Source organism: Myotis yumanensis, unplaced genomic scaffold (assembly GCF_028538775.1).
Source record: "Myotis yumanensis isolate MYYU_CA2020_CCGP unplaced genomic scaffold, mMyoYum1.0.hap1 SCAF_8, whole genome shotgun sequence".
Lineage (NCBI taxonomy): Eukaryota > Metazoa > Chordata > Mammalia > Chiroptera > Vespertilionidae > Myotis > Myotis yumanensis.
Genome location: NW_027223759.1, coordinates 75,921,169 through 75,947,834, shown reverse-complemented (window position 1 = coordinate 75,947,834; position 26,666 = coordinate 75,921,169). Strand labels below are relative to the sequence as shown.

Below are 26,666 nucleotides of genomic sequence, written 5' to 3'. Positions count from 1 at the left end.
CCCCCCCCAAAAAGGAAGGGGAATCTGCAGATCTCTTTGTAGCTCCTGCTGGGTACCCTCAGGCAGAGGCTAAATTAGCACCTCCCTAGAGATCCAAGAGCCAGTGTACCCAGTGGTCAGAGTGGGACCATCCAGATTACAACTCCTCAGATCCATAAGGAACACACTCAGGGGGCAGACTCAGTGAGCACCAAAGCCCCACTGAAGCAAGTCTTGCCCCAGAAGGGTGTCTTCAGCACAGCAGTTCTCCCACTGCAGACACTGCTGATTCTCACAGCCAATTGGCCTGGAGGTCAATTCCTCCCAGTGATAACTACAACAATCAAGGCTTAACTACAACAAGACTGTGCACAAAGCCCACAAAGGGGTGCACCAAGAGAGTCCACCTCAGGTAATTGGGGAGACTGAGCCACTGGGCCCTATAGGACACCTAGCACAGAAAGCCACTTACCAACACAGGGAAGCATAAAAAATGCGGAGACAAAGAAACAGGTCACAAATGGCAGAAATGGAGCAAAGCAAATGACTGGATATAGAGTTCAAAACCACGTTTATAAGATTTTTCAAGAATTTTATGGAAACCGCCGATAAATTTAGTGAGACCCTGGAGGATATGAAAAAAGACCAACTAGAAATTAAGCATACACTGACTGAAATAAAGAATAATACACAGAGACCCAACAGCAGACAAGAGGATCCCAAGAATCAAGTCAAAGATTTGAAATATGAAGAAATAAAAAATACCCAACCGGAAAAGCAAAAAGAAAAAAGAATCCAAAAATATGAAGATAGTGTAAGGAGCCTCTGGGACAACTTCAAGCGTACCAACATCAGAATTATAGGGGTGCCAGAAGAAGAGAGAGGACAAGATATCGAAAACCTATTTGAAGAAATAATGGCAGAAAATTTCCCCTACCTGGTGAAAGAAATAGACTTACAAGTCCAGGAAGCGCAGAGAACCCCAAACAAAAGGAATCCAAAGAGGACCACACCAAGACACATCATAATTAAAATGCCAAGAGCAAAAGACAAAGAGAGAATCTTAAAAGCAGCAAGAGAAAGACAGTTACCTACAAGGGAGTACCCATACGACTGTCAGCTGATTTTCCAACAGAAACTATGCAGGCCAGAAGAGAGTGGCAAGAAATATTCAAAGTGATGAATAGCGAATAGCAAGAACCTACAACCAAGAGTACTTTATCCAGCAAAGCTATCATTCAGAATTGAAGGTTAGATAAAGAGCTTCACTGATAAGAAAAAGCTAAAGGAGTTCATCACCACCAAACCAGCATTATATGAAATGCTGAAAGGTATTCTTTAAGAAGAGGAAGAAGAAAACGGTAAAGATAAAAATTATGAACAACAAATATGCATCTATCAACAAGTGAATCTAAGAATCAAGCGAATAAATAATCTGATGAACGGTATGAACTGGTGATTATAATAGAATCAGGGACATAGAAAGGGAATGGACTGACTATTCTTGGTGGGGAAAAGGGTGTGGGGGATGCGGGAAGAGATTGGACAATAATCGTGCACCTATGGATGAGGACAGTGCGTGGGGAGTGAGGGCAGAGGGTGGGGTGGGAACTGGGTGGAGGGGAGTTATGGGGGGGGAAAAAAGAGGAACCAATGTAATAATCTGAATAATAAAGATTTAATTTAAAAAATTAAATAGAAAAAAAAGAAATTATCTATAGTGGGGGCTTGCCTGGGGTGGGAATGGTTGGGGAGGGGCATCAAATGGGGAAAAAGGAGACACATGTAAAACTTTAGACAATTAATTTTTTTAAGAAGACATCTATATATATAAAAGCCTAAGTGACTGTTACGACCAAGTGACCAGAATGACCAGTTGACCAATCGCTATGATGTGCACTGACCACCAGGGGGCAGATGGTCAACACAGGAGCTGCCCTCTGGTGGTCAGTGCGCTCCCACAGCCAACCTCCAGCAGCCCCTCCCCGTGACTGGCCAAACTCCCGTGGCCCCTTGCCTCCCCCCGCTGGCTGGCCAACCTCCCACAGCCCCTCTCCCTGGGCCAGCCAACCTCCCGTGGTCCCTCCCCCTGGCTGGCCTGCCCCCCAATAGGCCTTGATCGCCAGCCAGGCTGAGGGACCCCACCCATGCACGAATTCATGCACCAGGCCTCTAGTTATAATAATAAAAGTGTAATATGCAAATCAACCGAACGGCTGACTAGCAGAACAACCATCTGGACAACCTTCTGGATGAAGCCAGGGATGTGAGGGCTAAGGCAGCTGGGGTTGCGAGGGCAGAGCCCTCTTGCACGAATGTCGTGCATCGGGCCTCTAGTACTTGTATAATTGAAATTGCATAAGATATTTTGAAAGAGTAATTTGCTTAATAGGATTTAGTATCTTGTTTCCAGGTAGTAATTTAAACAGTTTTATTCTAATATCAGTTTGTTCTCTGGCATTGTTTTTTAAAATACTTTGTGTGTTTTTTAAGCTATACCATTCTGTCTTTGCATTTATTTCCTAGGGATGCCCTTTAACACCATTGCCTGCAGTTAGTATTGCTATTCGATTGACCTATGTACTTCAGGATTGGCAGCAGTATTTTTGGCCTCAGCAACCTCCAGGTGAGATAATTTAAAACTATATTTCACTTACTGAATATAAATAGAAAAGAAAATATATTCAGAAATTAAAATTATTTAAGAGTGTGTTTTAGGTGTTTTAAATTTGAAATATCTGTAGTCCATTCTAAATGCAGTATTGCTGATTTCATTTCCTTCATTTTTTTCTCTTAAAAAAAAACCTCTTTAGATTGTTCTAGAGACAGTATTACTCTATGCTTGACAACTTGTCTTTGAAAGCTAATACTGCTTATAAAGCATCCCCCTGCTGTGGAACATCATGTGCTATATGCAGTGAATGATTAAAATGTCTGTTTTTAGAATGTTATAATAAGAGAAGCTATCATAAGCTGAGGATGGACTGCAGAGAACTTTATAGAGTTTGAAGAAGAGTGTTAAATAAGGAAAGCAGAATAAAAAATGTTTGTATACACATATACTTATGATGGGAAGACCTGTGGAATATTGTATTTTAACTTGCGTTTGATAAAAATGCAATTAAAATCAATTTACTTGCTTAGCCATTGAAATACTGCTTCATTCAACAATCATTAATGATCTATGATAATAAAAGCCTAATATGCTAATTAGACTGGACGTCATTCCAGACGAAGCCGGGGCCAGAGCAAAGCCCGGGTCCCAGATGTCTGCCAGCGGCCAGAGGAAATCCCAAGTCCCGGGTGCCAAAGGGAAGTCAGTGCCAGCAGCTGGGGGAAAAATGAATTTTGTGCATCGGGCCTCTAGTAGGCTTATAATAGGCCAGACTGTGCTAGAGACACAAATATAAATAAGATGTCATAAAAGTTCTAGAAAAGCTCAACCTGGGAGACATAGAGCCTAATTAAGTGATGTTTTGTTTCCTGGGTGTTTCTCTTACTTGAAAGTGTAATTATATTCACGTATATCTAAAAAGAAATTAAATACAAACATAAATTATTATAAGGATTTTACTAGCTTGAAAACATTTTTCAATCTCCCTCCCTCAAAGAGAAATAAATGAGAATTAAAGAATATTCTTTACTGTTTATTTTTATTCTAAGTAGTTGGTTATTTGTAGGATTGAAAATAATAAATTGGTAATCTTGGGATGATATTAAAAGTAAATGTAATACACTCTTAGCTTTGGTAGTTATATATACTACTACTATCTTAGTTTATGTACCATTGAATAATTTGAAACTAATCTATAATAATAAAAGCGTAATAATGCTAATTAGACTGGACATCCTTCCGGACAAAGCCAGGGCTGGGAGGGAAGTCCTGGTCCCGGGTACCTGCCAGAGGCCGGAGGGAAGCCCGGGTCCCAGGTGCCAGAGGGAAGCCTGTGCCAGCAGCCAGGGGAAGGAAGGCCTATTCTCGCACAAATTTCGTGCATTGGGCCTCTACTGTACAATAAAAGAGCTGCAGCTAACCTACAGCAAGAGGAAATAAAAGCTGAACTGACATATATATTAGAAGAAAGACTCAAATGTTTGTTTTGGTAATTTTAGTTCTCTGACAACAGTACCCACTAGACCAGTGATGGCGATCCTATGACACGTGTCAGAGGTGACACATGAACTCATTTTTTTGATTGATTTTTCTTTGTTAAATGGCATTTAAATATATAAAATAAATATCAAAAATTTAAGTCTTTGTTTTACTATGGTTGCAAATATCAAAAAATTTCTATATGTGACTCGGCACCAGAGTTAAGTTAGGGTTTTTCAAAATGCTGACACACCAAGCTCAAAAGGTTCACCGTCACTGCACTAGACAATTTATAGTTAGCTTCTAGTTATAAGTTTAAATTCCTACCCTCCTTTTCTTTTCTTTTTTAAAGGCTGCTCTAATATTAGTCAATTTTAAAGATTTCCCATGATGGTACCTTGGTCTGTTGCTGATCTAAGAAGAAGCCCAAGAGCCAAAATTTTAGCAGTGTAATTCTTATTGCCAATAAGGCCTTTGTTAACGTTCTATTGCCGATTTTTTAAAATGAATATAAAAATGTTAACCTTCCTCTTCAGTGGATTGAAGGCCATATACATTTTTACTGTTTTCTCCTATACAGAGAATAAAGGGATTGAAAATGCAATATCAACCAGACCCTGTGCTTGGCATTTTATATATTATTTCATATAATTTTCATTTACAGATATTACTGTCTTTCTCAGAGAACATAAGTAACCGGACTGAGGTCACATAGTCACCAAATGATAAATTTCTCATTCAAACATTGGTCAAACTCTAAATCTCATGGTCTTTTCATTTCATAATATTACTTCTCAACTTTTTTTTTTTTTTTTTTTTAAATATATTTTATTGATTTTTTACAGAGAGGAAGGGAAAGGGATAGAGAGTTAGAAACATGGATGAGAGAGAAACATCAATCAGCTGCTTCCTGCACACTCCCCACTGGGAATGTGCCCGCAACCAAGGTACATGCCCTTGACTGGAATCGAACCTGGGACCCTTGAGTCCACAGGCCGATGCTCTATCCACTGAGCCAAACCAGCTAGGGCTACTTCTCAACTTTTAATTTAATTAAAACTTTTGTGCAGTGATAGTCTAGTAATTTTAATTTACAAAATGTGCTTATTATAAATTTTGAAGCTCTCAAAAATTGGCATCTTGTAATAAAGCTAGTCATTGTGATCTTTATTATTGTAAGCATTCTTTAGTTGGAAAAATGGATTGAATTGACTTGAGAAAGTTTACTGAATCAAGTAAGTGAACCTTATATAATGACTAATTTTAATAATTTAGTTAGGGTATAGTTCGTCAAACATGATTTTAGCAAATCTGCGCATGTTCATAACTCAATAGTAGACTTTAATTTTAGGAATTCCCAGGGTAGTATGAATAATTAAAAAATAACCATCTGTATTATTTCAGATAGAAATAAATCCTTTTGATGTGTTTTAGAAGTTTATTCTTCAAGAGTAATGGAACTTAGGGGAGTGTTTTACCTTCTAAATTCTCTGATCTCAGATAACCATTCTTAATGGAAAGGAAATTCTTTGGTGAACTTTAAATATTCCCATGCACTATCAACTGAAATATGATTTTATTAATGATGACTAATTTGTTATTCAGAAACTATTGACAGCAAAACTAATGAATGTAGGGTAGTGCTTAAATTTTTTAATACTTGGATAATCTTTCTTTTAGATGATATTAATCACATTCTTAGGAAATGCAAAATAATGTTCTTTTGAATAATATTTAAGAATTATTTAAGGAGGTTAAAATTGGAATGCATGATTTGAATTAAACACTGGATAAATAGGAGTTGTGTCCCTTTACTATAGTTTTCTTGGGGCAAGTCTTTAATACCTGACTGCTTGCAAGTCTTTATTACCTGATTTGCTGTATGAGCTCTTGAAGTAGGCACTTTTATTTATTTTTTTAAAGTATATTTTATTGATTTTTTACAGAGAGGAAGGGGGAGGGATAGAGAGTTAGAAACATCGATGAGAGAGGAACATCGATCAGCTGCCTCCTGCACACCCCCTATTGGGGATGTGCCTGCAACCAAGGTACATGGCCTTGACCGGAATCGAGCCTGGGACCCTTCAGTCTGCAGGCTGACACTCTATCCACTGAGCCAAACCGGTTAGGGCGAAGTAGGCATTTTTAAATCTATAATCTTCCAAAGGGCTAACCTAACTAATTCTTCTCTCTATTTTTTGCTCAATAATGGAGAAACGTTTATTTTGTTTAGATATAGATGCCCTTGTAGGAGGGGAAGTTGGAGGTTTGGAGTTTGGCAAGCTACCATTTGGTGCCTGTGAAGATCCTATAAGGTGAGTATTTCAATCTATTTGATTTATGGGACTTCACTTTAAAAATTATATTAATACTGATTTTACTGTGCTTTTTAATAATGTAGCCTCCTGCAATGAATATAGTACTGGATTCAGACCTATGACTAACAATCTGTTCTTCTTTTTTTCTCTCTCTGTAACTTAAGTAATAAGAAGCTTTAAAATAATGTATAAAATGTGTATAATACCATTTATTGATTTTTCTTATAGAAGTGATTCTTGGTCTACTTTTTGGGAAACATTTGAAATATTGAAAACAGATTGTGACTGTTATATGTAACAAACTTTCATGTATCTTTCATCCAGAATTAACATTTACATTTTTCCTGACTACTTTTTCAAAATGTACAAATTAAGACTTAAGTTTAAGACTAAAAGGTTACCCACCTGCTTTTCTAAAAGAGCTACTGAAGTTTAAGAAAAAGTTGTTTCACAAGAAAATGTGGGGCTTGGAAAGTTTAATCACCAGTAATAAAATATTTGGAAAATATAAACAATGGTGATTTAGAACTATCTTATTTGTTAAGTTAAACTATTTGGTTAATGAAAAAATATATACGCATGTATATGTACATTCTTAATAATCTTACATAGAGTTAGAAATAATAATACTTTAAAAATTACTCAGGAGAAGAAAAAGTGAGTATCTTTTGTAATTAACATTTTTTTATTACATGAGCTGGGCACAGTGCTAAATGAGGAAGATACAGAAGTTAATAAAAGTATCTGCCTTCTTGGTATTTACAGTCTAGTTGAAGGAAATAGACTTGAAATAATCACCTACATAAACATACAAGTTGAGGGATAATTGAAGGAAGAGTACAGGCTGTAATGACAGTAAAAGTAGGAGCTAGTTTAGATTGGGGCACCATCAGGAAAGTGTTCTCAAAGGAAGTATATTTAACTTTAGTCTCAGTTAGGGGAGGACTTATACAGGCAAAGAGTTAGAGAACGACCATTCCAGGTGGAAGGAAGAGCCTGTGCAAGGGGTCTTGATGTAGGAAAGAGTTTAGTTTGTTTATTGGAGGAAATGCAAGATGGCCAGCATGGCTAGAATAGAGCAAACAAGAGAAATTGTATATGGTGACTTACAGATAGATTTATCACCCTCCAACTGACTCATTCATTTGAATTTTGCTTAATGAAAATTTAGGTGGAAAGAATAAAATTGACCTGGTAGTAGAAATTTGAAATAATTAGTTATTAAATATTTCTTTCTAATTTTATATGTGATGAGGAGTCAGTAGAGAAACAAATGATTAAAGAAGAATGCACAAATAAATTGCGGGTAAGGTGATACATATGGAAGACCAGTTAAGTCAAATGGTGATTAGAAATGTTGTGGGCGCTGTGCTTTTAAAAAGGAATCTGTGGCAGTGGAAGAGGAAATGAAGAGGCTTTTTTTAGTGTCTTTTCTTCTTGTCAAAGAAACTGTTCTATAGTTAGAGGGAGAGGAGAGGACGTAGTGATAAAAGCTTAGGAACTGAATCTGAGGTTAATACCTAAAATCACTCAGGAGCTTAGAGTTTTAAACTCTAATCATCTTTATTGGAAAGATATTTGGTAACTCAAATGTTTAATTGGAACCATTATAGGATGGGAGTTGGAAAATAGGCTTGAACCAAGGGTGTCTAGTTGCTCAGTTCATAACTGAGGTTACACTGCATTATTGTGGAGAGCTGGCCCTGCTTTCACAGTGGATTCTAAACTGTACTTGTGGATTCCGAGTTTCCGACTGGAGTTGCCAATTAGTCAAGCACCACCAAAGATCAGCGAATTAATGTAATTGGCTCTTTTTGGTTTCTGTAGTCCCCAAACATAAGAAGTGAATTTAGAATCTAGATAGTAAAAAAAAAAAAATCACTAAATTCATAATCCCACCACTCGTAGGAGATCACTAATTACAGCTTGATATGTGTTCTTCCAGCCACTTTTTCTATGTGTGAATTTTTTTTATATATATTTTATTGATTTTTTACAGAGAGGGAAAGAGATAGAGAGTTAGAAACATCAATGAGAGAGAAACATCAACCAGCTGCCTCCTGCACATCTCCTACTGGGGATGTGCCCACAACCCAGGTACATGCCCTTGACCGGAATCGAACCTGGGACCTTTCAGTCCGCAGGCCGACGCTCTATCCACTGAGCCAAACCGGTTTTGGCATCTATGTGTGAATTTGATGTGTATAAATGCACGTGCAACAAGGGTCTGCAAGACCACCCTCAGGTCAGTGATTTGTTAGGAGGACTCATGGAACTCAACAGTTGAGGTTGTGGCTATGATTTATTACAGCAAAAGGATACAATGAAAAAATCAAAGGAAAAAGGCACATAGGGTGAGATCCAGAGCAAACTAGGCACAAGCTTCCTCTCCCAGTGTAGTTGGGCAGGATACACTTAATTCTCCCAGCAATGCATTGTGATGTGTGAAAGGCTATCTACCAGGGAAGCTCATTAGAGGCTCAATGCTTAGGGTTTGTTTGTTGTTCTTTTATCCTGACCCAGGGTTATGGTTGTTGTTTTGTTATGTTTTTATATTTTTTATTGATTTTTTGGGGGGGAGGGGAGAGAGAGAGAGAGAGAGAGAGAGAGAGAGAGAGAGAGAGAGAAAGAAACATGGATCAGTTGCCTTCCACATGTGCCCCAACTAGGAATACTACCTGCAATCTAGGTATGTGCCCTGACCAGGAATCAAAACTGCAGCCTTTTGGTGTATGGGACTATGCTCTAACCAACTGAGCCACCCAGCCAGGGCAATGCTTGGGGTTTTTATCTGGGGCTGGTCACGTAGACACCCTCTACCTAAAATATATAAAAAAGAAAGTACGGCCCTAACCGGTTTTGCTCAATGGATAGAGCATCGGCCTGTGGACTGAAGGATCCCAGGTTTGATTCTGGTCAAGGGCATGTACCTCTGTTGTGGGCACATCCCTAGTAGGAGGTGTGCGGGAGGCAGCTGATCAATGTTTCTCTCTCATCGATGTTTCTAACTCTCTATCCCTCTCCCTTGCTCTCTGTAAAAAATCAATAAAATATATTTTAAAAAAAGAAAGAAAGCGGGTATTCAACTTAAATCATATTGTTTGCACAAGTAGTTTAGGCACAGTGAGCCACTTTTATCAGGAAATGGTAGGAACCCTTCTGAAATTCAAGTTCCAAGATATCAAGCCAAGGGCCAGCCTTGCAAGTAGTCCTATTAGGCCTGCTATGTTAACTTATCTTTTGCACAATGTATTTATGCTAGAGGCCTGGTGCATGAATTCATGCACGGGTGGGGGGTCCCTCAGCCTGGCCGACAATTGGGCCTATAGGGGCCATCTTGCCCAGTCCCAATCAGGGCCGGCCAGGGGGTGGAGGGGGGGGCGTGGAGGGGAAGACACCGCAGGAGGTTGGCCAGCCATGGGAGGTTGGCTGTGGGAGCACACTGACCACCAGGGGGCAGCTCCTGCGTTGAGCGTCTGCCCCCTGATGGTCAGTGTGCATCATAGCTACTGGCTGGTCTTCCAGTCATCAGGTCATAACGGTCACTTAGGCATTTATATATAGAGATATTTTATAAATGTTTGTCATCTTCTATATTTTTTGTGGCTTGCTTTTTTTATTTTATAATTTTACATGAACATTTTTTGAAACTTAATATTCATTTATAAGAGATCCCCAAACTATATGACCTGTGGATCAAATCTGGCCAGTTGCCTGCTTTTCTATAGCCAAAGAGCCAAGAATGGTTTTTACATTTTAAAAGGTTTTAAAAGAAAAAACAACCAAAAATATAACATAGACCACATGGCTCACAGCAGCTAAAATATTTACTCTTTGATCCTTTGCAGAAGAACTTTGCCAACCCTCATATATAATTTTTTCCCCAAAAAATTGGCATGTAATTCATGTACCATGAAATTCACCAGTTAAAAGTGTACAATTCAACTCTGGCCAGCATGATTCAGTGGTTAGAGTATTGGCCTGCTTACCAACGGGTCTAGGGTTCGCTTCCAGTCAAGAGCACGTACCGAAGTGGCAGGTTTGATCCCCAGCCCCGGTCAGGGAATGTGTGGGAGGCAGCCAATCGATGATGTCATTCTCTCTTCCTCTCACCTTCTCGCTTCCCCTCCTTCTCCCCTCTGTCCTTCCCTCTTCCCTCCCCTCCACTTTCTCTGAAAATCAATGGAAAAAAATGTCTTCAGGTGAGGATTAACAATAAATAAACCAACAAACAAATAAATAAGTACAATTTAGTGGTTTTGGGGTTTTTAAAAATACATTTATTGATTTTTTTACAAAGAGGAAGGGAGAGGGAGGGGGATAGCAAGTTAGAAACATCGATGAGAAACATCGATTCAGCTGCCTCTTGCACGCCCCCTACTGGGGATGTGCCTGCAACCCAGGTACATGTCCTTGACCGGAATCGAACCTGGGACCCTTCAGTCCGCAGGCTGACGCTCTATCCGCTGAGCCAAACCAGCTAGGGCTGGTTTTTAGTATTTACAGAGTTGTACAACCTTCATCACTATCTAATCCCAAAAACTTTTATCACCCCAAAAAGAAACACCTCACCTCTTAGCTGCCATCCCTCCTAATCTTCCCAGGCTCTCCAGCTATAGGAAAGTGCTACTCTCTGTTTCTATGAATTTTCCCATTCAGGACATTTTATATAAATTTCAGTATACAATATGTTCTCCTTCATGTCTGGTTTCCTTCACTTAGCATAATGTGTGTTTTTTTGTTTGTTCATTTTGGTTAATTCTCACCTGAGAATATTTTTCCATTGTTTTTTTTTTTTTTCTTTTCTTAGAGATAGTGGAAGGTAGTGGGGAGAGAAAGAGTCTGCAACCCATGCACTAACTGGGGTGGGGAACAAACCTGCAACCCAGGAACATGCTTTTGACCGGAAATCTAACCCTCAACCTTTCAGTGTGAGGGCCAACACTCTACCACTGAACCACACCAGGGCCAGGGAGCATAATGTTTTTTAGGTTAATCCTATGTAATAAAAGTGTAATATGCAAATAGACTGAATGGCGGAACAACCAGTGGGCGAGGGGCAGGGCCGGCGAGCAGGCGCCGCCAGGCTGGCCAATTTGCATGCCAGCAGACAGAGGGAGGGGATGGTGATGGGGGAGGGAAGTGGCAGTGACCAATGGCGGTGGAGGGACGATGGGGGAGGGGGCAGGGCCGCACCGGCCACTCGGTCGCCTCCCACAGAGGGAGGCCAGTGGTGGGGTGATGGGAGCAGCGCTGTCCCCTGATGGGCCGGCCTGGTTGCCTCGCGCAGAGGGAGGCCATCTGTAGGACATCCCCTGAGGGCTCCCGGACTGTGAGAGGGCGCAGGCCGGGCTGAGGGACCCCCCTCAAGTGCACGAATTTTCGTGCACCAGGCCTTTAATCCATATTATAACATGAATCACTACTTCATTGTTTTTCGTGGCTATATAATATGCCATTGTGTGGATATACCACATTTTATTTACCCATCAACTGATAGACATTTGGCTGTTATGTATAGTACGATTTTTTAATGTCTGCAAAGACATTTACTTCATATATGTTTGCTACCATTCACTAAACTAGTTGTTTCCATTTTTATTGTGTTATAAATAATACCACTTTTAACATACTTGTATGTATATCTCTGGTTATTACTTAGGATACATTTCTAGAGTTAGAAGATATATATATATATATATATGTGTGTGTATATATATATATATATACACACACACACACACACACACGCACATATACATAATATACATATATCTATGTATACACACACACACATTAAAGTTTTCGGATATATTTATGTTTTGTTTATTTTTAGTGAACTCCACTTAGCAACTACATGGCCTCACCTGACTGAAGGTATCATTGTGGATAATGATGTTTATTCGTAAGTATGTTAAGAGTTATGCATTGAGATTCAAACATTTCGGTAGAATAAATTAACTGCCAATGGTTAGCAATTTTCCTTTTTTCTTTATATCAGTTTCTGATAAGGTTGATTTTTCTATTTTTTAAATATCACTCTTAAGACTGATTAATATGTATTAAAGATGTGTTTTTAAGCTGCTGACTTTGGGGATATGATCCTCAGTTCAGAGATAATGAACAATCTCAGTCTTATTTGGTTTTAGCAAAGATATATCTAATCAGTTTGGATTTAGTACATAATTCTATTAAACTTTTCTTAGCTGATTAGAAGCATTTCATGAAGTGATTTGAAAGGATGGTCATCATCAGAAAGTGTGAAAATAATATTTGATCTTTAAATGGCATAAATAACATCCATGTCATATACTCCTTACCAATGGAAGTGACTTGAAAATTACAGCAAGCATTATCTATCTAGGAAGAATGTGGAGAAAGAGGAACGCAGTTTTAGTACCCTCTCATTCCTGATGCAGAACAGGAGAAATAAGACACTTTTTCTTTTCATAATTAAAACAAATGTGTTGTATTTGCTGCTGGTGAAAATAACATGAGCTTTCTTAATCAGATAATTAAGATGGGTATAAAGAAAAAAGTAAACACTACCTAGAATCGCATTACTTATAAAACAGCCAGTTAGTATTTTTGGGTGTATCCTTTTTTTAATAATTGAGTTATAATTGACATAACATTGTATTAATTTCAGGTGTGCAACATAATGATTTGCTGTTTGAATGATAATATATATTTTTAAAATGCATACTTAATTATTTCTCGTTCCTTTTTTATATTTCCTAATGTAATTTCATTAGATTATCAGTGTGCATTGACCACTTTTTAAAAATTTTTTTGTTATTTCCTTTTGTTCTTTTTCTCCAAGCACTTTGGTTTCTTATGATTTTTTTTAACTCATCCAAATGGCCTCAGAATAATAATAGTAAGTTTAAGGGAAGCAAAACGTATAGCTTATCCTTCTGTGTAATGCTTTTATTAGACTGCATTTTGATAAATTCATGAGTATTACAGATGATCATAATTGGGATCTTATGTTTATTGTTTTACATTTTAGTGATTTGGATCCTCTTCAGGCTCCCCATTGGTCTGTTAGAGTTCGAAAAGCTGATAATCCTCAGTGTTTGCTAGGTAAGATGTATTATCTTCCTTTCCTGAAATACCACCAGTCTGCCTGTCTTCCAGATTAGGAACACTGAACTCATTCTTTATACTTCATTTTATCTGTCCAAAAAATGTTTTTTTGTTTTACATTTGTTGAAGTGCTTTGTAGATCTGCTAAATTGTCTCATATACCAAAAGGTAGTGGGTTTAATTCCTTGTCAAGGCACATAGCCAGATTTCGGGTTCCATCCCTGGTCGGGGCGTGTATGGTGGAGCAGGGGGCAACTTCTCTCTCTCTCTCTCTCTCTCTCTCTCTCTCTCTCTCTCTCTCTCTCTCTCTCTCTTTGTCTCTCAATCAATTATTAAAAATCTTTGCTAACAGTAGTGAATTCTTCTAGTTACTCTTGAATAGCACTAACAGAGTATTTTAGTTTTAACCAGTCACATCTCAGAATTATCTCATATTTTCTCATGATCTGAGTTTTAGTCTTAAAATGTATTTATGTCACTTCCTGGTTTTCCTCCTGTGGCATAGTCTGCATCTTCCATTCTAGTTATTGGAGCCCTTTTTGCCTTTTGCTATGCCTCCCAACCTGTGATACATGATGGAAAGACCATTGATTTTTACGATTTTAGCCCCTACCCACCCCCCCAGGTCTTCACACGCTATTGTTCATGTCCATTGACTGTGCATATAAGTATATAAGTTCTTTGGCTTATCTCTTCTTGTCCCCCTCTCCACACATCAAGGTATGTCAGTCTGTTCCATGCCTCCATGTTTCTGGTCTTATTTTGTTGGTCAATTCACTCTGTTCATTAGATTCCACAAATAAGTGAGATCATGGGATATTTGTCTTTCTCAGATTGGCTCATTTCACTTAGCATAATATACTGTCCCAAAGTGTAAGAGATCCCTCTTTTTTATAGGTGCATAGTATTCCATTGTGTAAATGTCCCACAGCTTTTTTTATCCATTCATCTACTGATGGGCTGTTTCCAAATCTTAGCTATTGTAAATAATGCTGCTATGAACATAGGGGTGCATATATTCTTTCTGATAGATGTTTCAGGGTTTTTAAGATATATTCCCAAAAGTAGGATCACTAGGTCAAACAGAAGTTCCATTTTTAATTTTTTGAGGAAACTCCATATTCTTTTCCACAGTGACTGCAAGAGTCTGCGTTTCCACCAGCAGTGCACTAGGGTTCCCTTTTCTCCACAACCTCACCAGCACTTGTTTATTGATTTTTTTGATGAGAGCCATTCTGACAGGTGTGAGGTGACATCTCATTGTGGTTTTAATTTGCATTTCTCTGATGATTAGTGACTTTGAGCATTTTTTCATATGTCTCTTGGCCATTTGTATGCCCTCTTTGGAGAAATGTCTATTCAGGTCTTCTGCCCATTTTTTAATTGGACTGTTCATCTTGCTTTTGTTGAGTTATATGAGTTCTTTATATATTTTGAATATTAGCCCCTTACCACATGTATCACTGGCAAATATGTTCTCCCATATAGTAGGTTCCCTTTTCATTTTGAAGTTGGTTTCTTTTGCTGTGCAGAAGCTTTTTATTTTGATAGTCCCATTAGTTTATTTTCTCCTTAGTTTTCTTTTTCCCTAGGAGATGTATTGGCAAAAATTCTGCTATGTAAGATGTCTGAAATTTTACTACCTGTGTTTTCTTCTAAGACTTTTATGGTTTCATGCCTTACATTTAAGTCTCTTTTTTAAATATATTTTTATTGATTTCAGAGAGGAAGGGAGAGAGACAGAAACATCAATGATGAGAATCATCGATCAGCTGCCTCCTTCACGCCCCCTACTGGGGATCGAGCCGGCAATCCAGGCGCATGTGCCCTTGACTGGAATCTAACCCGGGACCCTTTAGTCTGCAGGCCGACACTCTGAGCCAAACCAGCTAGGACTATTTAAGTCTTGTAAATGTTTTAAATTTTTATTTTTTTAATGGATTCCGAATTCCAATAGGGTGGCAGTTAGGGAACAAAGACCACTGTATACATAGGATAATATTCTTGTTACTAGTACAGCTTAATGAGAATAGAGACTCTTTGTCTTATTCAGGCACAGAGCAAGGGCTTAATATTATTAGGTACTGCCCTAACTGGTTTGGCTCAGCGAATATTATTAGGTACGGTTTCTTTCCTTTTATTCTAGAAGGAATTCTAAGGAAAAAAATTTACTGTCCTGGGATATGGAGAAAAAGGAAGAGCCAGTTTCCTTTGAAATTGGATTAATTTTTGTCTTGAGTTGTAAATACTGAATGTTTTTTGAAATTTTTTTCCATATCTTAGTTAATAGCTTTGTGAAAAGACATGTACTTTAATTTATAGGACTGATTTCTTTGTTAAGTGTCAAAAATCAATAACTTTTTTTTCTCTGTAGGTGATTTTGTCACTGAATTTTTTAAAGTTTGCCGTCGGAAGGAATCAACTGATGAGATTCTTGGACGATCCACATTTGAGGAAGAAGGGAGAGGTAACCTACCTTTTTTATTAAGTTATTTTCAAATGTGAAACTCCTTTTCTTAGGTATGTTTCTAGCAATCATTTATCTATTTTCTTACTTGAATTAAGTTGGAAAAGCAAGTGTTGCTGGACTAGATAGCTAACCATTTCTCTCTAGGTTATACTATTTACCCTGAGCTTAAAGCACTAAGTGCATTTAATAAGCTCTTTCCACCAAGAATGTAAGCTATTTTGAAAAGCAGGGTTTTAGAGGCTTATTTTTGAAGTCCCTTGTGGAGAAGTAACTTGTGTTACACCTTTGTCAATCATACATGCATATGAAGGTAAACATGTATTAAAATTTTATAATTCTGAGACCATGTAACACTAGTAAAAGGAGTGACTAAAATATTTTATACAGTCTTCAGTTTACTCACCACTTTGATCTGCTAAGGTTGATGATATAATTTGTATTCATTTCTATTCTTCTAGAAATTGCTGATATAACTCACGCTTTGTCAAAGTTGACAGAGCCAGCACCGGTTCCAATTCATAAATTATCAGTTTCAAACATGGTACATACTGCAAAGAAGAAAATAAAAAAACACAGAGGTGTAGAAGAGTCACCACTGAATAATGATGTCCTCAACACTATTCTCTTGGTAAGCACTAATGTCTTTATATGTCTACATGCATATGCATTTATTCATTATATCTTCAGTCCTTTCTGTGTGGCGGGCACTAGATTGGGAATATAAAATGAGTAAAACAAAATCCCCACATTCAGAGAGTTTTCACTGGTGTCTGGAAAAAAGGAAAGTAAACAATACTTACAATACGTGTTCCGTTTGAGAAGTCTGGCAGAGGGGCTGTGAGAGCACAGCAGGGGTGCCTCGTCTCTGGGCAGTGGCAGTCAGGGAAGGCTTCACACAGAGGGACACTTGAACTCCATCTAATTTCTTTCACAGAGAAAGCTTATATTGTAGTGAATAGTAAGAGAGTCTGGGTGTCTCCTAGGTATAGTGTGATGGAACAGGCCCAGCCTGGGAGCCTGACTTTGTGATTTGAACACCCATTTGACTTCAGTTTCCTCATCTGTAAATGAGGCTGATAAAACCTTGTGAGATTGTTGTGAGCATTAAAGGACCTTCTGTTACTTTGCCTGGCATAAAATAGGCCTTTGGTCCATATTCTTCACTGTAATTGTAGTTAGAATCATATTTTTGGCAATTTGTGCATTAAGACAGTTTTGGGGAAAACTTTCAAGAGTAGTACAATGAAAAGAAGACTGGTCTTTTAAACTTCATGTTAATCTTATCACTGTCATTAATCTGAACAATACTCTTGGCCAGATTTTCTATGTCTCTAAGACATGGGCAGTGTTACTTAGCTCACACAGTGATATGAGAATAGGATATTGTTGGTAAATGTGCCGAGTTAGTGGGGTTGGCACACCGTAGTTCCTCTGTTTCTAAAAATCTGTTGAATATGTTCTGTAATATGTGGCAAAGTATGCATAGTAAAAGGAATTACAAGTCAACAGTACCACAGAGTCCTTGGGAGAAACAGTGATTTAAAAAAAGGGGGGGGGGGGTGGCTGAAAGTAAATTTCTGTAGAGAAGTCCCCTTCTTAAGAATGTATCCTTAGAGATGTTACTCCAGTTATATAGCTCAATTGTTATATGCACTGAATTTTTCTTTTTTAACCAATCCTACACACAGACACATAAACAAAGACCATGTGGAAAAGATACACTGGTCATTACAGGTTTAGACTGCTTCTTACTTTCTAGGACAGTGGTTCCCAAACTTATTTGGTTTACTGCCCCCTTTCCAAAAAAAATATTACTCAGCCCCTGGAAATTAATTTTTTTTTACATTTTAATAGCAGTTACTCATCGCCCCCAAATGCACCTGTGGCCATCACCGCCCCCCTGTATCGCTGCAGCGCCCACCGGGGGGTGGTAGCGCCCACTTTGGGAATTACTGTTCTAGGAGAATCTCATAAAATGAAGTTACGTGTCTTAAATATTATACTTTTATTATTTCATATATGAAAACCTGTAGATAATATAACAACTGAGTCTCATGAATATATGGGTATTTAATTTTTTTCTTTTATAGCTTTGTCTTTTTTATAGTATTAACACTTTCTTAAAACTTTAATGACCAGATGAACCTGCAATCATAGTGAAGAAATTTTGGCTTTGCATTCTGTTTAGTTTACAGAACCAAGTGGTTACTATTAAGAAAAGCCTCTGATTCCTAAAATTGGCTAGTCACTAAACCTCTGTATCTTCAAAGAAAAACAGAAATAGTTTGAGATAATGAAGAACCAACTGGCCAGTCAATAAGAGCATTTTCACTGTTTTAATAGCAAAATCATTAAAAAGTCAACTAGTGCCTATATGAGTTGCAAAAATCAACAAATTAGGAAATGTGTTTGACATTGTGGTTATTTCCTTTCTCCCTAAGTTCTTATTCCCTGATGCTGCTTCTGAGAAACCATTAGATGGAACTTCTTCAATGGACAACAATCCTTTGTCAGAGAGTGAAGAATATGTAAGTCCAGTGATTAAAATGCATCAAATTTCTAAGGCTTTGCTATATTTCTAGATTAGTAGAATAAGGATCTTTTTATTTTAAAAATCACCTTAGGAAATCATAAGGGGCGATCATGGCCTCCACTCAGAAAATGATCTGTTATAGGACATTGACGTATTTTCAATAGCAAGAACTTTTCTGGTAACAATGGGAAAAAATAACATAAAATACTGTGCATTATTGTGGGATTTCCCTCATTTTAGACTTTTTGTAAATAATAAAATTTGTTTGGCAACAGATTTGTTCCTGTATTTCAAACTAGCAAGTGAGTGAAAAACTCATTAATAATGTAAAATATGTAAATTAAGTAAATTTTTTATGTTTTCCTTATCCAGGTCTTTGATAAATTGAGAAATGAGAGTTTAAATGACACTTTTGTTTTTGGTTTTGACAACAAGTGTATACTATTTTTAAGTAAAGGGTTTTTTAAAGTAACATAAAAATTGGAATACATCTTGAAGATTCCACAGACGAAATTGAAACTTACAACTTTTACATCACCAAACTAGAGCCTCACTTTTTTGATCCTTGTAGAAATCTTGAAAACATGGAACTCCCTAAGAACAATTTAGGCAATAATGTATTAAACATTGATAAAAACTAGTTTTGCTAGGATAGATTAATTTTAGTATTAAAATCTTCACCCACTCAGTTTTTGAATATGCATATAAATATGTTAACAAGTTTTGCTTTGTTTCTATTCTGTTAAATTTAGAATCTCTACAATCAGTTCAAATCTGCACCATCTGACAGTTTAACATACAAATTGGCTTTGTGTCTTTGTATGATCAATTTCTACCACGGAGGATTGAAAGGAGTGGCACACCTCTGGCAGGAATTTGTCCTTGAAATGCGTTTCAGATGGGAAAACGACTTTCTGATTCCAGGGTAATAATTTCAATATCTAGTTGTATAGACAGGATTTTTTGTTTGTTGGCAGCATTTGACTTTTGAATAAATTCTCATCTAGGAATTCTGCCCTAAGAAAATGGTAAGAAACTTTGGATGTGATTTATGTTCAGTGGTGTTGACTGCATTAAATTTATAATAGGGGAGAAAAAGGTTGAAACAACCTAAGTGCCAAATATAAAAGAATGGCCAAATAAATTATTATATATCTCTACAATGGAAAGTTATAGATCCATTATAAGTTTTTCCCCAAGAATATCTAATAACATTGAAAATGATCCTAATATTTGTAGTAAAATAGAATATAGTATTGCATATACTGAGCATTTTCAATTATGTTGATGTATATGTACTATTAGAGGCCCGGTGCACGAAATTCTTGCATAGGGGTGGGGGATATCCCTCAGCCTGGCCTGCACCCTCTCCAATCTGGGACATCCCTCTCACAATCCGGGGCTGCTGGCTCCTAACCGCTTGCCTGCCTGCCAACCTGATTGTCCCTAACCACTTCTGCCTGCCAACCTGATTGATGCCTAACTGCTTCCCTGCCAGCCCAGTCGCCCCCACTGCCCTCCCCAGCCGGCCCGATCACCCCCAACTGCCCTCCCCTGCCGGCCTGGTCTCGCCCCCAACTGCCCTCCCCTGCCGGCTTGGTCTCGCCCCCAACTGCCCTCCCCTGCAGGCCTGGTTGCCCCCAACTGCCTTCCCTTGCCGGTCTGGTAGCCCCCAACTGCCCTCCCCTGCCAGCCTGATCGCCCTAACTGCCCTCCCCTGCAGGCCTGGTCACCTCCAACTGTCCTCCCCTGCCAGCCTGGTCACCTCCAACTGCCCTCCCCTGCCAGCCTGGTCACACCCAACTGCCCTCCCCTGCCTGCCCGATCACCCCCAACTGCCATCCCCTGCCGGCCATCTTGTGGCAGCTATCTTGTGATGACGTCATGCAAGAGTGTGGCTCAAGGGCATGACGCCACCTAGGCTTTTATTATATAGGATTGTACAGCAAACTAAATGGAAGGAAATACAGCCAAATGTCAACAGTCGTTTTCCCAGGTGTGAAATCATATTTTTATTTTGTTTTTTCTACATTTGTGCATTTTCTAAATTACATGTAGTAAACATATGTTTTTTATAGTTGGAGGGAAAACATCTCTAGAGCTCATAAGTTCAGATATTAAACATTACCTGTGAATTTTTGTGTGTGTATAGTTTATGTTGACATTTCACTTAGTCACATAGGAGAGTTTAGTTAGCATAAATGTTGATTACTGCGCATCTACCCTTCCTAAGGGAGGAGACTTATGATATGAGTTATATAAAATGGTGACTAATCCAAAAATGTTTACTCTTGTGTCATTTGCCAGTTTCTGGTTAGCTGATTACTTGGAACTTAGTAGTTTAGAATTAGAGGCACTCCAGGCAAAAGAGAAGTGGAGACTGATGGTTTTTATATTAAGAATTCACTATAGTAATAGAGAACTAAAAAAGATAGTCTAATCTATTTTGTATGGTGTGAAATACTATATGCCAGCTACTACCTGGGGCGGATTTAGAGACTTTTTATTTTAAGTTTCTATTAGCTTGAGTGCTATCACTACTTTACTCTTAAGCTTTGAAATATCTGTTATACTTGCTATTGGTGATTTGTGTACTAGGAGGATAAAATAAATTCTGATCTTTTAATCTTATTTGCCCTGTCTCTGTTTCTAGTTTTAATTTCTTATCAATATGGCTAAAATTTGTGGTAGTATAAAAACTATGCATATCTGAAGCAATTTTACTAAAACTAATCTTTCTTTTCCCACTGCTTTATTTGATAGATTAGCAAGTGGCCCCCCAGATCTAAGATGCTGTTTGTTACATCAGAAACTACAGGTAAAGATTTTTCAGTGACAGTATTTAATGTGATCTTGAGTCAGTTGGAGCTTATTTCTGATGCTAAATTTAAGTATGGATTATGGGCCATTCTTTTTGTGCTGCTGTACGTTACTTAAAATCACTGTCATTCACAACAAGGTGTAGGGGAAGGGTGGAGAATGAAAATTAAATATTCAAGCAGTGGATTGATTTTTATTTTACTGTAATGAATTCAAATATATATATTTCTGTTTTCTTAAGATGTTAAATTGTTGTATTGAAAGAAAGAAGGCACGTGATGAGAAGAGAAAGACAAGTATTTCAGATAATGTGACTAATCCATATCCAGGGGATGCTGGAAGACCTGGAGACCAGCTGGGGCCAGACAATCTAAAAGATATGGACAAGGAAAAGGGAGAGGTGGGAAAATCTTGGGATTCTTGGAGTGATAGCGAAGAAGAATTTTTTGAATGCCTAAGTGATACTGAAGAATTTAAGGGAAATGGACAAGAGAGTGGCAAAAAAGGAGGACTTAAGGAGATGGCAAATTTAAAGCCAGAAGGACGACTCAATCAGCATGGGAAACTTACACTGCTGCATAATGGAGAGCCTCTCTACATTCCAGTAACCCAGGTAGGGCATGCACTGGCACGTTAAGTTCTAATTTTTAAAAAATATGTTGTTTATAAAACTTCATTCTAGTAGACAATTGCTTTGGATAGGGGCAATTCTTTAAACAGTCTCTATGTTCAGAGACCTAAGATGTGAAATCTAAATAATAAACTATTGGAGCTTTTAGGTCTACCATTTCTCAAATTGAGAAATGTTTTGAAATTTAAGTAGATAGTAGCTCATTATGTAGAAGGTGATATATTATTTCTTAAACTGAGTAGTGAGTACTCGGGTGTTTAAAAAAAAATCCAAAAATACGGAGGGGAAAGAAAAGTAGGAATCCTTTAATTTGAGGTCATTTTATACCATTAGTAAGTAGAACAGCAACAACTCAACATCTAAGGAAGAATAATAGTTTTTGTTGGGTGGTGGTGGTTTTAAACTATCTTTTCATTGATTTCTGTTTTAGGGAGAGAGAGAGAAACATTGATATGAAAGAGAAAGATTGATTGATTGCCTCCCACATATACCCCGACCAGGGATCAAATCCTTGCCTGGGTATGTGCCCTGACCAGAATTGAACCAGCGACCTTTTAGTGCAGGGGACAACACTCAACCAACTAAGCCACATTGGCTAGGCTGTTGGGTTGTTTTTACATGAGTAATATCTGAATATGTTTTATTGTGGGAAACTCAATTTAGAAAATGTAAAAGCCACCACCCATAATTCAACTTTTATTCCTAGAAGTAACCACTATTACTAGTTTGGGTTATAAATTTCTCCTCTTAGTCTATGCATTGATATACATATGTGTGTGCACAGTGGACATAATTTTGTGGATATTTTTGTTTTTAAATGTGTGCATTAGTGTATAACTTTTTGTTTAACCTAATATGAAGGTCTATGTCATTACATGTAAATCTATTTTGTTTCTTTGGTGTTTATTTTTTTTTTAAGTTGCTATATAATATTATATGGCATGGGAGAACCACAGTTTATTTAGCCATTTTTCTCTTAATGCACAATATATGTTATTTGCAAGTTTTTGCTATTACAGTGTTACATTATAAATTCTTACAGTTTTTTGTGTTTACATATGAGTGTTTCCCTGGGGAAGAAATTGAGAAATTGAATTGCTAGATAAACAGCAATTATATGTTATAAAATTCCTCTTCAAAAAGGCTTCCTCTATTTTACACTCCCATCAATAGTAAATATAGGAGTAAGGGAGTATAATTTCCTCTCCAACTTTCCTTTCTCACTTTATTCCACTCATAATTATGTATTGAGTACCTACTGTATGCCAACCACTGTTCTAGACTTAAGGAATTTCGTAGCAAACTAGACAGTAAGGTTCTTGTCCTTGAATTACTTACATTCATATTTTACTTAAATAACTGATACACCCAAAATTTTGCCCATACAATAGGCAAAAGTAGTATCTCAGTGTTTTAGATTGTATTTCCCTGGTTTTTGATGAATCTAAGCATCTTTTAATATGTTTATTGGACATCTTTTAATATGTTTACTTGGCCGAAACCGGTTTGGCTCAGTGGATAGAGCATCGGCCTGTGGACTCAGGGGTCCCAGGTTCGATTCCGGTCAAGGGCATGTACCTGGGTTGCGGGCACATCCCCAGTAGGAGATGTGCAGGAGGCGGCTGATCGATGTTTCTCTCTCATCGATGTTTCTCTCTATCTCTCTCCCTTCCTCTCTGTAAAAAATCAATAAAAAATATATAAAAATAAACAAACAAAAAAAAAACATTTTAAAAAATATGTTTAGTTGCCTACCATTTTTTAAAAAATATATTTTATTAATTTTTTACAGAGAGGAAGGGAGAGAGATAGAGAGTCAGAAACATCGATGAGAGAGAAACATCGATCAGCTGCCTCCTGCACATCTCCCACTGGGGATGTGCCCGCAACCCAGGTATATGCCCTTGACCGGAATCGAACCTGGGACCCCTGAGTCCACAGGTCGACGCTCTATCCACTGAGCCAAACTGGTTTCAGCTTGCCTACCATTTTTAAGTTGCTATCTTGTTCTTACTGATTTATGAGTCCCTCATAGTTTAGATATTAATACTGTATGTTTTCTCTTAGTCATTTAAAAATGTATATTTATTTATTTACTTATTGAATTATAAACTAATATGTAAAGTATATAAATCTTAAGTATATAGCTGGTGAGTTGTTTCATATTTAAAAACCCATGTTACTACCTCCTAGATCAAAATACAGAAAATTCCGATCATGCTAGAAAAGTGCTGATCAATAAAACTTTCGATGAAGATGAAAGTGTACATTTTCTATCTCTGCTGTCCGTAGTAGCCATTGTCCATATATGGCTATTGAGTGCTTGAAATTTGGCTAATGCACATGAGGAACTGAATTTTTTACTTTATTTTATGTAAATTTTTATAGCAAGATGTATCGGATAGCATAGCCCAGTATTACTCTTCAGGTAACTCTTTCTCTAATTTTTATCAATATAGGTTAGTTTTATTAGTTTTTGAACCTCATAAATAGAATTATACTTTGCTTATATCATTCTTTCATATGTAAATGGAATCATACATTGTGTACTTCTGTGTTGAGCTTTTTTAATTTAACTACCATCTATGAGATTCATCCATGTTGTGGCATGTATTGGTTTGTATGTGTGTTTATTACTTTGTAGTATTTTATGAATATGCCATAATTTGCTTATCCATTCACTTATTGCTGGAATTAGAGTTATTTACCATTTGAGCTATTATAAATAAACTAGAGGCCCGGTGCATGAATTCGTGCATGGGTGGGGTCAGGCTGGCCCGCCTCGATCAGCCGATCGAGAGGGCTGGCCAGGGGGAGGGGCTGCAGACTGTTGGCTGGCCGGCCCACTCCTTGGTCAAACTCTCAGTCTAACTCCCAGGTCGAGGGGATAATTTGCATATTAGCCTTTTATTATATAGGATGAATATTCTCATATGGCGAACATAGGCACTTACTTTCTTTAGGAGATATTTCTAAGAGTAAAATTGTTGAATTATATGGTAGAAATATGTTTTAGCTTTAGTAGATATTACTAAACAGTCTCCCAAAGTGTTTGAACTAACTTATACTCTCTTCAACAATGTATAATACTTTTAGTTTATTCCACATAATCCCCGACATTTGGTGTGTCAGGGGTCCCCAACACCACTCCCAGGTTGATGATCTGCCGCGACTCCAGGACTCATCATGTAGACATGCTCATGGCTATGATTTATTGCAGCAAAAGGATATAAAGCAAAATTGCAAAAGGAAATGGCACATGGGACAAAGTTCAGAGGAAATCAAGCACAAGCTTCCAAGAGTCCTCTCTCAGTGTAGTCACACAGGATGCACTTAATTCCTCCAACAGCGAATTGTGACAACATGTAAAATGTTGTCTACCAGGGAAACTTGTTAGAGGCTCAGTGCTCAGGGCTTTTATTGGTGCCTGGCACCCAAGCTCTATGTGTAGGCAATCTCTGCCTAGCACGTACCAAAATTCCAGACTCCCAGAAGGAAAGCAGGTATGTAGCATAAACCATATTGTTTGCACAAATACTTTAGGCACAGTGAGCCATTTTAATCAGTTCTGAGTATGGTGGGGACACTACCAAAATCCAAGTTTCCAGATGCCAGCCAGAGGCCAGCTTTGCAAACAGGCTTCCTGAGGATAGCAGTCTAAGGCCTGCGGTGTTAACTCTTCTCTGCACACTGGATAATTTTAGTCATTTAAATGGTTGCCTTTCTGTTGGGTATGTAGTAGTATCTCATGTTTTTACATTTTCCTAATGAATAATGATCCTGAATGCATTTTCATATATTTATTGCCCATTTGGGTATCTTCTTGGCAAAGTGCCTATTTAAGGTCTTGCCTTTTTTTTTAAATCTTCACCTGAGGATATGTTTTTATTAATTTTAGAGAGAAAGGAAGGAAGGGAGTAAGAAACATCGATGTGAGAGAGAGACATCTATCAGTTGCCTCCTTTATGCACCCCAACTGGGGATCAAATCCTCCAACCTTTTGGTGTACAGGATGATGCTCTAACCAACTGAGCCACCCGGCCAGGACAGCTTTTGCCAATTTTAAAAAAATTAGTTGCCTTTTTTCTTATTGCTTGGTAGGAATTCTTCATATATTCTGGATATGAGTCCTTAGTCATATTTATGTATTACAAGTAATTTTTCTTAATCTCTGACTTGCTTATTTGCTTTTTAAATGATGCCTTTAGTTAAATGGTTATTCTTAATTTTAATAAAGTCTGATCTAACAGTATGTTTCTTATGTGGATAGTGCTTTTGTCTCCCATTTAAGAAATCTTTAACTACTTCAATGTCCTGGAGATAGTCTCATTTATTTTTCTGGAAGCTTTATTATTTTACCTATCTTGCTTATATTTGTGATCCACCTCAAACTGACTGGTATAAGGAAAAGGTTAAGATTCTCTTTTTTTCTGTTTCTACATTATTATTCAAAAGACCTATCTTTTCCCACAGAGTGGCAGTGATGTCTTTGTTGTAAATCATGTGACTGTATGTGTGTTGGTCTGTTTCTGAATTGATTATTATGTTCCGTTAGTCTCTTTGTCTATCCTTATGCCAATAATGCACTATTTTTTATCACTGTGGCTTTACAATAAGTGTTTCTATTTTGTAGTATAAATCTTCTTTGTTCTTCAAAATTATCTTAGCTGTCCTTCGCATTTTTTCTATTTCTTTTGTTGTTGTTGTTTGTTTTGTAAATTTGAGAATCAGCT

The 26,666-nt window shown here is 37.7% G+C and overlaps 1 protein-coding gene across 3 annotated transcripts in view; it reads left to right on the top strand.

Moving 5' to 3' along the window:
* RAB3GAP1 (RAB3 GTPase activating protein catalytic subunit 1) overlaps nucleotides 1–26,666 on the top strand; it is a 97,438-nt gene that overhangs the window by 43,071 nt on the left and 27,701 nt on the right. For all 3 annotated transcript variants that reach the window (XM_070423083.1, XM_070423082.1, XM_070423084.1), the window contains 10 exons: nucleotides 2,506–2,605; nucleotides 6,306–6,387; nucleotides 12,227–12,295; nucleotides 13,403–13,476; nucleotides 15,854–15,946; nucleotides 16,408–16,577; nucleotides 18,391–18,477; nucleotides 19,235–19,407; nucleotides 21,246–21,300; nucleotides 21,544–21,915. In XM_070423083.1, the coding sequence (XP_070279184.1) occupies nucleotides 2,506–2,605; nucleotides 6,306–6,387; nucleotides 12,227–12,295; nucleotides 13,403–13,476; nucleotides 15,854–15,946; nucleotides 16,408–16,577; nucleotides 18,391–18,477; nucleotides 19,235–19,407; nucleotides 21,246–21,300; nucleotides 21,544–21,915 (1,275 nt within the window). The remainder of the gene's footprint in view (nucleotides 1–2,505; nucleotides 2,606–6,305; nucleotides 6,388–12,226; nucleotides 12,296–13,402; nucleotides 13,477–15,853; nucleotides 15,947–16,407; nucleotides 16,578–18,390; nucleotides 18,478–19,234; nucleotides 19,408–21,245; nucleotides 21,301–21,543; nucleotides 21,916–26,666) is intronic.